Genomic DNA, 14,611 nt, shown 5'->3' with positions numbered 1-14,611 from the left:
GGGGGAGTGCTGTGTGGCCCTATATACAAGGGGGCGGGTAGCGCTGTGTGGCACTATATACAAAGTGGGAAGCGCTGTGTGGCACTATATACAAAAGGGGAGCGGTATGTGGCCCTATATACAAGGGGGAGCGCTGTGTGGTCCTATATACAAGGGGGAGGGGAGCGCTGTGTGGCACTATATACAAAGGGGAGCACTCTGTGGCCCTATATACAAGGGGGGATGGGAGAGCTGTGTGCTCTATATACAAGGGGGAGCACTATGTGACCCTATATACAAGGGGGTGCGCTATATGGCCCTATATACAAGAGGGAAGCGCTATGTGGCCCTATATACAAGGGGGGTGTGCTGTGTTCCTATATACATGGGGGAGCGCTGTATAGCCCTATATACAAAGGGGGTGTGCTGTGTGGCCCTATATGCAAGGGGGAGCGCTGTTTGTCCCTATATACAAAGGGGGAGCACTGTATGACACTATACACAAGGGGGGAGCGCTGTGTGACATTATGTACAAAGGGGGAGGGCTGTGTAGCACTATACAAGAGGGGAGGGCTGTGTGGCGCTATCCACAGGGGTATTAGTGTAGTGCTCTCGATAATGGGAAAGCTGTGTGGCACTATTTACAAGAGGGGAAGGGGTGTGTGGCGCTCTCTACAGGGGTGCTGTGTGGCAATATATATATAGGGGCTGTGTGTCTGTAACGCTCTCTACGGGGGATGTGTGTGGTGCAAGCTATAGGGGGATGTGTGATATCTACAGGGATGGTATGTGTAACACTATCTACAGGGGGCTGTGTGTGGCGCTATCTATGGGGGGGTGATATCTACAGGGGCTGTGTGTATGGTACAGTGTATGGCATTATTATATTCAGGGGAACAGTGTATGGTATTATGTTATTCAGGGGCATAGCGTATGGTTATTATTTTATTTAGGGGCGTAGTATTTGGTGCTATTATATTTAGGGGCACAGTGTGTGGCACCATGATAATTTTATTTTCATTTATAGGTGTGGAAATGTTGGAAAATTGAGGAGCCGAAGACATCTGAGTGGCAAATTCTGCAGAAATGGGTCATGGGCGGGAGAAGTCATCATGAAGTCTGGACCGGATCGAGAAGAAAAGAAGAAAAAAACTGCTAGAGTCTGAGAAATCGTCACCTGTGAGTGATTCGATTATAGAGAATCTGTCACCTCTCCTGACATGTTTATTATAGGAAATCGTTGTATTTCATAAAAAGTCTTTCTGCAGTCCAGGACTGATAGACAATTCTCTTTGTCAGGAGGATGTTTCCCAGCACAGTGTGATACTGTCAGCGATGGTTGGAGACTGTCAGTATGTGGGACACAGCCCTGTGACAAGGAGAATCGTAACACCCATTTGTTAATGCTTGCACAAAAAGGTAGTGTTAACAATAGTTACGGCGCGGCAGGGCGGAAGGGGGGCCCAAGTTTGAGTAACACCCCAGGGCCTATGGCCTACTTAATCCACCACTGCCTACAACATATTAAAAACCTCACAATTATGCAAGGGATAGAGCATGCTGTGAGTCACGAATGCAGTGGGGTTCAAAATCAAAGGATTAAATAATAAACAGAATTAAAGTAGCTTTTCCACAAAAGACATATATCTCCTACCCACAGGATAGATAATAAATATATAATCTCTGGGGCCCAACCAATTACTAGAACAGGGTTCTCGAGTCCCCTGTTCCTCCTCACTCACATGACTGCGATGGGGAAGAGTTTGAATGTAGCGGCGTTTGAGTATTCACAGCTCTATTCAAAGTCTATGGGGCTGACTGAAGCAGCCTAGTGTGGGCGTGGGAATGAGGAGAAATGGGTTATTTAGGACCCCCATTTTAGTAACTGTGGGATCCTAGCAGTGGTATTTATAACCAATTCTGTGGATAGGTGATAAATGTCTTATTTGGTAAAACCACTTTAAGTAATAAATTACCAACAGCCACTTTTGACCATCCTGACAGAGCCTTATTTTTCAAATCTGACATGTCTCAATTTATGTGGTTGTAGCTTTGTAGTGATTTTACTTATCCGAGCGATTCTGAGAATGTTTTGTTGTAACATATTGTACTTGTTCAATACATTCAGTGTTTATTTGTGAAAAGTCCTAAAATTTTGCGAAAATTAGCAAAAATTAGCATTTTTTTACATTTGAATTTATCTGCTTGTATGGCAGGTGATAGTGCCACACAAAACAGTTACTAACCAACATTTCCCATATGTCTACTTTATGTTGACATCATTTTTTGAACATCCTTTTATTTTTCTAGGACATTACAAGATATAACTTTAGCAGCAATTTTTTCACATTTTCAAGAATGTTTCCAAAATCTATTTCAATACTGAAGTGGCTTTGAGGGGTCTATGCAGTATGTCAGAAACACCCTATAAATTACCCCATTTAAAAAACTGCACCCCTCAATGTATTTAAAACAGCATTTTGGAAGTTTCCTAACCCTATAGGCTTTTCACAAGACTGAAAGCAAAATAAAAGTGAAATTTTAAAATGTCATTTTTTTTTTGGGCAGAAATAAAAATGTATTCCTTTTTTTCCCTGTAACACATCAAGCGTTAACAGAATAACACATATCAATCTGTATTACCCTGATTCTCCAGTTTTCAAAAATATCCCACATGTGACCCTAGTGTGCTACTTGACTGAAACACAGGCCTCAGAAACGAAGGTGCACCTAGTGGATTTTGGGGCCTCTTTTTTATTATGATGTTTTATAGGCAGCAGTATAGATTTGCAGGAGTCTAGAGGTGCCAAAATATAGGAAACACCGCCAAAAAATGAATTCATCTAGTGGTGCAGTGAGCATTTTGACCCCACAAGTGTTTCATAGATTTTATTAGGATTGGACCATGAAAATGAAAAATTAAATTTTTTCCAATAAGATGCTGTTTTAGTTAAAAAAATAAAATAATTTCCACCAGGAATGAAGGATAAAAAAGCCCCCCAACATTTGTAAAGCAATTACTCCCGAGTACGGTAACACCCCATACATAGTCATAAACTGCTCTTTGGATAAATGAACAGAGAGGAAGGAGCGCCATTTGACTTTTGGAATGTAGATTTTGCTGGATTGGTTTCTGGGCTCCACGTTGCATTTGCAGAGCCCCTGAGGTACCAGTACAGTGGAAACCTCTAAAAAGTGACACCATTTGGAAAATTACACACTTAGAGGAATATATTTTGACCACACTGGTTTTTTTTCTGAATTGATTAACCTTGGGCAGTGAAAATGAAATTTATTTTTTCCAAAAATTTGTAGATTTAGCTAAAAAAATTAATAATTTTCACAAGGACTAAAGGAGAAAAAAGGTCCTAACATTTGTAAAGTAATTTATCCCGAATATGGTAATACCCAAAATATCTACTAATGCTATATTACTAGGGTATTCTCCCCTGAAAGCATTCTTACAGGGATGCATACAATGCCTTACAATGGTGGAATATAGAGTGCATATAACTCCGTGTAATATGGAGACTATAGATTGTACATAATGCTAACCCCTTAAAAAAACATGATAGTAGCAATTTATTTGTTCGTTTCTTTTCTCTTTTTTTTTAATTTGTGTATGCTTGAAAAGAATATAAACCAAACAAAACAACTTTATAAAATGCTTAAAGGATTTTTAATTGAAATCATATTTTATACTCTGAAAATAAAAACAATAAAACCACATAACACTCTAGTTCCAATGGCACAGAACAAAGAAAATAGTTAATCAAGAAATCTCCAACCAGACAAATAAATAGATAAAAGATCTTAGCTTTAGAGAAACAGGAATTTGACATCCTTGCATCAAAACATTAAATTAAAAAAAAATAACACAGTCCTTCATATTTACCTATTAGCTAATTCCAGATAAATTAACTAGATTCAACTAATTCTCTAATTTTGTAAACAGAACGACATAGAGCAGCAGTGTAGTTGCCTTCATTTAATGAAATGCTTATATGGACCTGAGGTTGTACCTTCTATTAATATCTTGGTGAGGATCACATCTCTGTGGACTTCCTATTGTAGTAAACTAAAATATATTCTATGTCCTCTATTCTAAATCTAATCAATATGTGAGTCTCTGCCTTAATAATTATTTAGAATTACTAACATAGAGTTAAAATATAATAAAATATGTACTCAAATTCAATCTCAATATTTTGGCAATATGTTGTATATACTGTCATTGTGCAAAATTACAAGGGTTAAACATTTTTAGCTCAAGAATTAGCTTATTTGACGAAAGCCCAGCAAAAAGTCCCATAATGTAAATAGATAAGAGGTTGGAGGCTTCAATGAGGAGACCTTGGCAGTCAGAAAGCAAAGCAGGGTCATTAGAAGCTCATTGGTAGAGTGTGTTTTCCAGAGTATTGGGATGTTAGATACAATATTTAGTCAGAGTTCATATTAAAGTTCTGATTCAGTGAAACTCATTTTGCTAGATTGTTACTGTTGCTTAGTTGGTTTGTTGTTGCTGTTGGTCCTGGTTGACCACCTGTTCAGTCTTGACCTGCTGTTCTTGCTGTGAGATGGAGGTCTGTGTGTCCGTTTCACATTCGGTGTGGGTACAGCTACACTCTTCTGCATAAATGTAGGTATAGACATTGCTGGTTCCATCCGGACATTTCAGGTTCACCTCCCGTTTGCTGGTCTTTACTTCCTGACAACAGCTGCACTTGTGCTCCATCATGTTTGCATCAGCAGAATACCTGTGCAAAGAGCATACATTTTATTAAATAATAACATGGTTCTGTCTAGCTGGAAGCCCTGATCTGATCTTCTGGATCTAAATAAGGCGCTATGCAAAAGTTTGAGGATAGCCAACCGTGGCAGGAGGTATACGGGTTTCCAAGCATCACACAGTTGACAACTAATTAAGGTCAACCCAATAAATATAGAGATGTCTCCTTGCTACTATCTGTCACTTACAAAGTGATATATGTTGAGTGTAAATGGGTTAAGTGTCTTAAAAACATAGAAGAAAGGTTTATGGTGCCTTTCATGGTGACAACTTACTTGGACGATGTCATACAGGCTCCTCCACAGTAGGACAGCTCCACAACCTGGTCTGATTCGCAAGTGCTGACCTTGATACGCTGGGATTGTTTATGAACCCCACATCCTGACAGAGCAGCTTTAACAGAAAGGTAAAGATAATCAATCATTTAAATGTAAAAAAAAAGAATGCTTAACTTTGAATGTATTGGTATAAATGCATTACAAATCGGCAAATATCAGTGCGAAATCACAACTAGTGTACAGTTTAAAGGGGTTTTCCACGTTCTGACAACTGATGACCTATCCACCAGATAGGTCATCAGTATATGATCGGTGCGGATCCGACACCCGAACTCTGCACCGATCAGATGATCTGGCTGCCTCTGGGCACCGGATGTTTTGAACGATATGCAGTAGCTGGAGCTGGAAGAAGATGGCTCCGACCATTGTATAGCGGATGTTCGACAGAACTGCGGCTATGCTCCTATTCACTTGAATAGGAGCAGAGCTGCAGTACTGCAGCTCGGCCGCCATTCTTTGACCGGAGCCATCTGCTTCCGGCAATATCAATTGATGCCCAGAGGCAGCCGCAGCAGCCGATCGGTGCCGGGTCTGGGTGTCAGATCCGCACCAATAATATACTGATGACCTATCCAATGGATAGATCATCAGTTGTCAGAACATGGACAACCCCTTTAAGATGTGAAATGACCAAGTAAGGCTTAATCCTTTTTTTTTCGAGGGCTAATTTTTGTATACCTTACTATACTGTTGTGTACCATACGATATAGAACCTTATACTATATTATGCTTATTTAGTTCTTAGATACTACAGGAACATAAATAATGAAGACAAGCATGACTGGTAAAAAATGTACTTACTTTCGCAAGTCTCACAGCAGCCATCGGATTTGACAGTACCCTGCAGAGCAAACACATAGATCAGGACGAAAATGTAAGTGGGAATGTTTTCATTGATTTAAACAATGTGAAAATATTTCTTTTTAAACAACTTTTAATATACAATTAGACCAAATACAGTAAGCTTGCTTCATGAGGCAGTAGTGTCCATTCATAGAATTATTTTTTTTTGCGTTTTACACACTATGCTCCTAAATTATTGTTTATTCTTGTTCTCTTATAAGAGCGCAGAATGATGATAGATGTGAAAGGGCAGCATTTCATGTCTAGACACATGCAGCTTTCTCTAGCCTTGATTATATTTTTATATCAGATATGGTTAAAAAGAAATTTTGATGATTCCCAAAAAAATAAATCACGGAATGATTATCCTTGTGCCAGTAAGTAGTAACTAGCTTCTTTAAATCCATTACAACATAAAAATCTAATATATGAAAAGAACATATAACTTTATGGATGAACAAACCTCTAGACAATGTGAACGGTCGAAAGGTGGGCATGTCCTGCTTTCTTTCACAACATCGAAGGTGCTTGAACAGGTGTAGGTGGAGCACTTTTCTTCCGATGGAACATACTTTTCTTCAGGCTTAAAAACAATTTAAAAGTGTCATGATGAATATACTGTATGCTGGGAAATGTACACAAAATATTAGTTTTTATATGTAGTATATGCTATTAATGTAGTAAAGATTAAAAAAAAAACTATTAAAATACATTCACTGCCAGAAAGCAATTGCATCAAATATATCGTGACCTAAACTATATATGACCAAAACTCCATGCTGTTGGTCATCAGATGAAGGTCTATTTTCAAAAGAAAAAGAGTGTGTGGTGTATTACATGATACATCCCCTTATCCAGACCAAATTTCCTATGGCAGATTTTTTTGTTCCGCCATATACTGTGCATACTGCTTATCTTCTTTGAGAAGACCACCCCCATAGAGGACTACTTATCAATTAAATTTTTTGGTGGTTTTCTCAATGAGTTTTAACTGTATGTCCAAACAGTGTTGAACTGGGATTCTTTGGGCCCGAAGTTAATAATTCGGATGGCCCACCCATGTAAAACATGTGAACGTTCACTTTTATTTGCATTGCAAACTTTGTTATCATTGCTCACAGAGAACATATTATCAAATGGATATTTGTGAATCAACCTATTTTGTTTGTGTTTTACAAATAAATGAAATAGGAAAAACGTCTGGATGCTTGGATCAAAAAGAAAGATAAAGAAATGTACATATTGAAATTACCTTCATAACTTTGGTTGTGTTGTCACTCAAGTGGATCACACAAGCGCTCTTAGCACATGCTCCACAACATTCGTTAGGTTTTATCTCATATACATAACCCTGGGGAAAACAATATCATCTATTTAGTTCACAAAGTCTTCTGCTCAGTATTATTGTGTGTTTAGATAAGTTGTTACATTAAAGTGATCATACAATTTCACAGTGTTCGATGGAGCAGGTTCTTCTGACTTCAACATGCACATAATTCTCCTCAATGACATGGCACTCATACTGGACACATGGCTTATCAGGTGAGCTCCATATTTCATCAGGCTGTAAATACATAAAGAAAATGATATATTATGTAGGTAAATATCCAAGGTTTTACACTTTCAAATATATATACAAGTTGTAGTAGTTAAAGTCAAGGATTTGGGGTCTAAATATGAAAGCTGCACCTTTATGCCCCTGAGGCCAGCTATGCTTTCAAAAATGTTGGTGTAACCCAGATACAGTCTATTGCAGAGGCATTTATCCCAACTTACCTGGTTTAGGCTTCTCATCTCTCACAGGATATGGAAACCATGAGAGGGGCAAATACAGGATTTATAAAGGGGCATTTACAAGTACATTTGTTCCAGGAGTGAACTCAGTATAATGCCCCCCAGTACTGTATAATTGCTTTGCCAGCTTTCTACATGCATTGCATCAATTGTTTTTGGCATAGAGTGTTCTTTTTGCATGGGGTGATTTTATTTCTAACAGTAGTTGCATGAGCAGTAGTATCTCTGACAGTCTATGGTGATGAAGGGGTTAATGACAATATATATTATCCATTTAATAGACTGTTGGTTGGCTTTGGGGGATAAATAATATTCCAAGAGGTCTATGGGGTTAACACCTAACAATCCTGGTTGTTTGGGACGGTGAAAGTGTTGTTCGGTTTCAGCAAATTAATGTAATTTTTTTGTACAATTAAAAGTTATATAATTTATAAACGTACTTTCTGTATTAACTCCTCCCCGTTTTCAAGATCTCTGCTTGTTGTTATTTAGTAGGAACATTCATAGCTTACTTGCACTGAATAATGTTGTGTCCATAGTCATGTGATGAACACATAGGTGCACGGCTCGTTACAGTATGTGTATCAGAGCTTCTAACGATCCCAGCACCTGTGTGTCCATCACATGATAATGGACAGAAATGTAACCAATGGAAGTAAACTATAAATGTTCCTACTGAATAATAACAAGCAGAGATCTTGAAAACCATGAGGAATTAATACAGAAAGTATATTGGAAAATGTTATAACTTTTAATGATACAAAAAAGTAACATTGATTTGCTAAAACCGGATAATCCCTTCAATTATAAAAACTCTGTCTCTATCTGCAGCTGGCGCTAGGGAAAGTTGACAGCACAAGTATTTATTTATAGAGTTTTCATTAAATGCAATTCTTCCTTGTGTCAGGAAATCCCCCTAAATTTGCAATCTGGAATCAGATTTTATAGTAGTTATCCCAAAAGTGTACCTTCAAAATTATTGTGGAATTGTCCTGTGCTTTGATTGTACATGCAGTAGCTTTACAAATGCCACAACAGTCATCTTCAGAAGGTACGAGTTCAGTTCCCTGAAAGACACAAAATAATTAGTACATGTTAAAGCCACTGAATTGTGGTGACCATATAGTATTTGTCATGGTATAGGGAAGTTTAGTCATTATGGAACTGACCTGTTCACATTCTTTATCGCATTTGATAGGTGTACATGAGATCAGGTTTAGTAAGGTCTCAGGATCCTTCTCATTTGTACATGAACAGCTCTTACACGAATGCTTGGTTTGTGGGATTTCATGTCCAGGCTGTTAAAAAAAAAAAAAGAGTAAAATAAAGTCCTATGTAGAAATATAAATGTATTCTTTCATTTCAGACACATTGGAAGGTTTAACTGTTGCACTTACTTGGTATTGGTCCTCATGGAATACACAGACTTCCATTGGTTCTGTTTTAGAAGATGGAAAAGGATATCAGAATATTATACAGCTTTTAGACCCGCAAAAGAGACCTTTTCTAGAGACCTGAATGGCAAATCTGTCCAATAATACAGCAATATGGGGTTTGCGATGCAGAACTAGGTATATTTACGAGTCAGGAGTCTAGGAGATCTTGCTGACGACTCTTTTAGGAAATGAAATGTCTGTCATACTAGTTGTCTCTTGCTTTCAAGAAACATATAGATTAAATAAGACAAAGCAAACATTTGAATTTCTTAACTAGTTATAGGACACAGTGCTCATTAAAGGGGTTAAAAACTTGGCTGCTTTCTTCCTAAAAAGCACCACATCTGTCTATGTGTTGAGTCTGGTATTGCAGCTCAGCTCCATTGAAGTGAGTTGCAAAACCTTTGGACAGGGATAGAATTGTTTTTGGAATAAGCCATATTTTCTAATCATGTACCGTTCCTTTTACTAATCCTAAACTTGTCTATGCTGCATGCAACATATTTTACCATTTTTATTAAGATTTACATTCTAAGGCCTTGTTACACAACCACATAAATAATGTATACATTAGCAGTAAAATAAAGCAAGTTAAGGAAATCAATAGAGATTGCAAGTTTCTGATAGTAAGGGGGTTATCCAGTGAAGAAAAGAAGTCACTCACCAAAATACTTAAATGTGTCCAGAATTGCCCAGCCAAAACCCGGTCATGCAGTGCCAGAACTACTACAGTTTCCTCCTATTTGATGACGTGCTGACACAGAACCACATGACTGAGAACTGCCTGCCAGTCCCGTTCATGTTGGCATGACATTAAGCAAAGAAGCTGGCACTGGGACTACTCCTCTCCATAGCCAGCCTCATTGCTTGCTCCCTGCTCTCTTGGCAGGAGAGCTTCACAGCGCATGTGCCGGCAGGGGGAATAATCGTTACAAAGCAGAGGGGGGGAGGGGAATCGTGCTTAGAGGAGAAAAGTGGATCACGGGACTTGTGGTTTTTCAGTGTGCACTGAAAAACAAAGTCTGGCCGCAGAATTGGAAGTGGAAGATCATGTGTGCTGCGATCTTGAGGTTTGGTGAGCGCCTCTAAAAAAATGTTTCACTCTCTGGAAAACATAATTTAAGATAAGGGAATTTTTTTTAAAAGTATTTTGGGGATTTTTTTTTTTGAGCCATAGTATAACCCCTTTAATAGCTATTCTTACCACTGGTTCCAGATTTTATCCCTTGGAAGCCATTTACTGGTTTGAACTGACTGGTAAATGTTTAGACTCTGTTCACACTAGAGACAAGATTTGCATTATTGAAGAATCCATGATAGATATGACAAATCTGTTCTAATTCATCATGATCCATTATGATTCGTCGTAGCGGTTTCATTAAAGGGAACCTTTCAGCAGTTTTGATGCCTCAAAACTGCTGACCGGTGTTAGGGGGAATTGAGCAGACATTTAAACATACCTTTTGTCTCGATCATGCAACTTGACAGATGTTTTATTCCTTCAGTGTGCCGATTGCGAGTGCCACTAAGCCGGGACTTGATGTGCAAGTGCTTTTACGCTGCATGCTGCTTTGTTCTAATTGCTCTAGCGGTCTTCTAATTGGCCATTAGAACAGTCACTCAGAGCAGAGAGTGGCACTTGTGACCACTGCCCCAGGGAATTCAAAGGTTGGGTTCTCGCTCATGCTTGCCCCTCCCCTAAAAATTGCTGACAATTTCCATTTAAGTATATTTTTTCTTGCTTCTAAAAATAGCAGCAGTGGATGAGGAAACCTGGCATATACAGTATATTGCTACCGACAGTACTTACTGCAGTCATATGCTGGACAGCAGTCACCCTCAAGAAGTACAGGGATAGCTTCAAATCCAACAGAACAGCTCTTCTCCTTATCCAGGCAGTAACTGCTGTTACAACCTACAAATTGAGAGGTGGTTAAGTCCATATCAACAAATGATTCACATTTATGTAAAAAAAAAGAAGCAGTGAACAAATGTTATAAAAATGCGAAGTACACTTACGACATTCATTGATCATGCAACATGACTGGTGGGGATTTGGCAACTCCACGGTGATGAATCCTTCCTTATTACAAGACACATCAACTAATGGAGGACATGTGAGTGGCATGCACTGTACAGTAAGAGAGTTCTTTTCACATGTACATTGGTTGCAATTGCTTGTCCAGGTCTCTCCAGGCTGTGAACATAGGACAAAGGGATTGTTTCATGTGAAATAAAACGGGCCAATTATTACATTTAAAGCTGTATTACAACCATTGACATTTATGATACATTATAATCGTTAGATAATTGGGGTCCTGCCTCTGAGAACCCCACCATCAGGAGAATGAGGTTCTGTGACCCTGTTGTGTGATGCAAAATGTCTGACGGCAGTGAAGAAAGGTGGGAGAGGAGAATTGGTTGAGCATGCAGACTGCCCATTAAAATCAACGGGAGTGAAGGAACAGCAGACTACACTGGTCCAGCTGCTTTCATAACTCCAATTGACTTTGCTGAATGCCCTCTGGGTCTGCTCTCTCCTTCGTTCCTTCTTCTCCTCCCTTTCCAGGTCACCCTCAGCTATATATTTGTCTGTATTTTACATAGCTTTTTATTGTAATTTTTTTAATTAATTCTCATAAAGGTTAAATGCCACTTACACTTTTGGGCATTCCTTCAGGGCCAACACAAGCTGGAAGAAAATAAATATATAAATATTTTTTGTCATCAACAAAATAGTAAATAGTAAAATATTTAACCTGAAAAGGAAGGCAAAAAATATTCCACAGAGATGTGTTATAATTCATTTTGGTTTTTAACCTACACTTGAAAACATTATAAACTATTACCAGTTTGTGCAATTTGTTCTTCAATGCGCCTCTTTCTAATCACATTCAGGAGAGGACTTTTCAGCTATAACCAGCCATTTTGTTAGCTAATGAGAACTGACTTTCGTCACCTGGTCACCCACCTGCATTCAAGTAAACACCAACTCTGCCTTCATCTGTCATTGTTCTATATGTTACACTCTGAGCTTTTCCACTATGCCCCATAACCTATGACTACCCACATGAAGTCACATCCCACATATAGCTAAGGAGCTAATAATATAAACTCCTAAATTAGGAAGAAAATAACTACAATAATATTGTAAGATGCCATTTGAAAGATCAGTCAAATTACTACAGGAAATTTTCAAGAAATACCTGGAAATAATCTCTAATTTTACCTCCAAGTATATAATTGGAATATGCTTTCATTTGTAGACCTAGATCTTCTATCAATTGTTTTTGTCTATTTATTTTTAATAAACATTTTTGTGCAGTTGGATACGTACAGCAGCTCTTAACGCAGACATCAGTGTAAGAGTTAAACAGTGTAGCTCCTTCTGGACAGAAGCAGCCTTCAGTATTGCCATCGCTGAGGTTTTGAACTTCCCTGCAATGACAGTAAAAAAATATACGTGTACATGTTTCTTATGAAGTACGAAATACCTACATTTACATACTTAGGGCACATTTTGTCCATACTGTTTAAAACCTTCAAATCCTATACTTGACCTTCACATTACTTTATAGAGAATATAAAATTATATGGGTTTATTAGTCAGTTTATGCGTACCCTGCCATCCATACAAATGGTAAATAGCAGAAAACTTCATAGACATGTCTTGGTGGCCTTTCTACATATGAATACCTGAATCCAAGTTATAAAATACAATAATTTGGCTTCACTCAGATTATTTTTGTCCAGAAGATAGCCCTTGAATAACTGTAAGTGTAAATCTGTCCACTCAGTCTTAAAGTCTCATGCACGTTTTCAGGTTGAAGTGGGCTTGGCAAACAGCCGATCTCCTTGGGTCAGCTTCAGAATCCCCCAGCGATCACAGTTATCACCAGTGGAATCTGCATCCAGTCATATGTTGTGATACATCAGTGGGCTTAGCCCGGCCAATAGAGCAAGGATCCAAGAAGAGGACCCCCGCTATGGCGTCCATATGTCATAGTCAAGAATATGGAATAGAGTTATTATGATGAAACAATCCCTTTCAAACCTTGATAACTCATTTACTGATGTAATGATCCTTTTTATATGTCTTAGTAGCAGAAATGAACAAATAATATATAGCCATTTATATTTTTTTAAGAAATTCTTACTTGCTATCGCAGGTCTTAGTATGCATTGGTCCACAAGCGTTGTATACCTTCCCAGCAGGGCAATTGTATGCTACAATCCATGGACAAAAAGAGCGAATTAGATTGTAATCTGGACAACATACAAGAACATTTCCAATGCACATTAGAAAATTCAAAAACAAGGCTCCAATCTTAACAGCTCAAGTTCTCCTTTGGACTAGTTTTTCTATCTCTACCCCTGTGGTTGTAAATAATAAAATAAAAAAATCATGAAAAATACTTACGACAATGTCCTCTAGTCTTGTCTCTCCAGTCCACACAGACTCCATTGGAAGTACACAAAGAGGCATAAATTTCCAAACTGGAACACTGTACTGAGTCATTGCGTATGCGACAGGCATCAAAGACACAACCTTCATGGTAAGGCTTTGGAGGAATGATTTTGTGACACTCAGCAAAGACCCTTACAAAGAAGAAATAAAGATATGTTAATCATATAGTTCTATTAAAATGAATAGAATAGATCTTGCTAAAGTGACTAGTAATTCAGGAACCAATTTTGTCAATTGGCTCGGTCCGGTACTGCAGTTCATCCCCATTCAATTAATTTGCAATACCAAACACAAACTGTTGACAAAAGTGGCACTGTTTCTGAGAAACAAAAGTCAGACCTATTTTCATTATTTCTAATATCTACACTGATGTAGGAAATCTCTCTCTCTCTCTCTCTCTCTCTCTCTCTCTCTCTATATATATATATTGATATATTGATATATGTATATATATATATATATATATATATATATATATATATATATATATATATATATATATATATATATAGAATATGCTGCAGATTGGGCATCAAAATACAGAATTGTATATGTTATTTTAACCTCATGTTAGTGAAGCACCCAACAAGTTCTAAGAAACACCTAGCTAAGGTGAAAATCCTTGAGTATTAATAAATTGTGTCTATGATATAAAATGAAAGAAACAAATAAACTATTTCAACTTACTCGCTTAAGATGACTTCACACAGAGCAGATGGTGGGCATGTTGGAGGTGGTGGGGTAGGCTCAGAAGGTGGTGGAGTTGGTGGAGGAGGTGGCACATTGCAATATGGTTTGTCTGTTACATTGACCTTCCAGTGGTAAGCCATATGGGAGCAATCTTTCACAATCTTACCACTTGGCATTCTGCAATCGTCAGTGCTATTGTTAGTGCAAGTACCTGTATTGAAAGATATAAAAATATGTCTTGATGCTCATCCCTGCTCTATTTTTGGAATTTAGA

At 38.1% G+C, this 14,611-nt stretch overlaps 1 protein-coding gene across 1 annotated transcript in view; it reads right to left on the bottom strand.

Annotated features, from left to right (window-relative positions):
* Positions 1-4,460: 4,460 nt before the first annotated feature.
* The window catches only part of MUC5AC (mucin 5AC, oligomeric mucus/gel-forming), a 38,973-nt gene continuing 28,822 nt past the window's right edge, over positions 4,461-14,611 (bottom strand). Inside the window, exons 38-53 of the mRNA XM_075836756.1 lie at positions 14,335-14,548; positions 13,600-13,778; positions 13,337-13,406; positions 12,517-12,617; positions 11,840-11,871; positions 11,199-11,376; positions 10,990-11,094; positions 9,141-9,181; positions 8,913-9,041; positions 8,712-8,810; positions 7,394-7,513; positions 7,202-7,300; positions 6,413-6,532; positions 5,908-5,947; positions 5,044-5,161; positions 4,461-4,736 (exon numbers count right to left, since the gene is read on the bottom strand). Of these exons, the coding sequence (XP_075692871.1) occupies positions 4,484-4,736; positions 5,044-5,161; positions 5,908-5,947; positions 6,413-6,532; positions 7,202-7,300; positions 7,394-7,513; positions 8,712-8,810; positions 8,913-9,041; positions 9,141-9,181; positions 10,990-11,094; positions 11,199-11,376; positions 11,840-11,871; positions 12,517-12,617; positions 13,337-13,406; positions 13,600-13,778; positions 14,335-14,548 (1,898 nt within the window). The 3' untranslated portion in view covers positions 4,461-4,483. The remainder of the gene's footprint in view (positions 4,737-5,043; positions 5,162-5,907; positions 5,948-6,412; positions 6,533-7,201; positions 7,301-7,393; positions 7,514-8,711; positions 8,811-8,912; positions 9,042-9,140; positions 9,182-10,989; positions 11,095-11,198; positions 11,377-11,839; positions 11,872-12,516; positions 12,618-13,336; positions 13,407-13,599; positions 13,779-14,334; positions 14,549-14,611) is intronic.

The sequence above is a fragment of the Rhinoderma darwinii genome, chromosome 9 (assembly GCF_050947455.1).
Source record: "Rhinoderma darwinii isolate aRhiDar2 chromosome 9, aRhiDar2.hap1, whole genome shotgun sequence".
NCBI lineage: Eukaryota > Metazoa > Chordata > Amphibia > Anura > Rhinodermatidae > Rhinoderma > Rhinoderma darwinii.
This window is presented reverse-complemented; position numbering and strand designations above follow the sequence as displayed.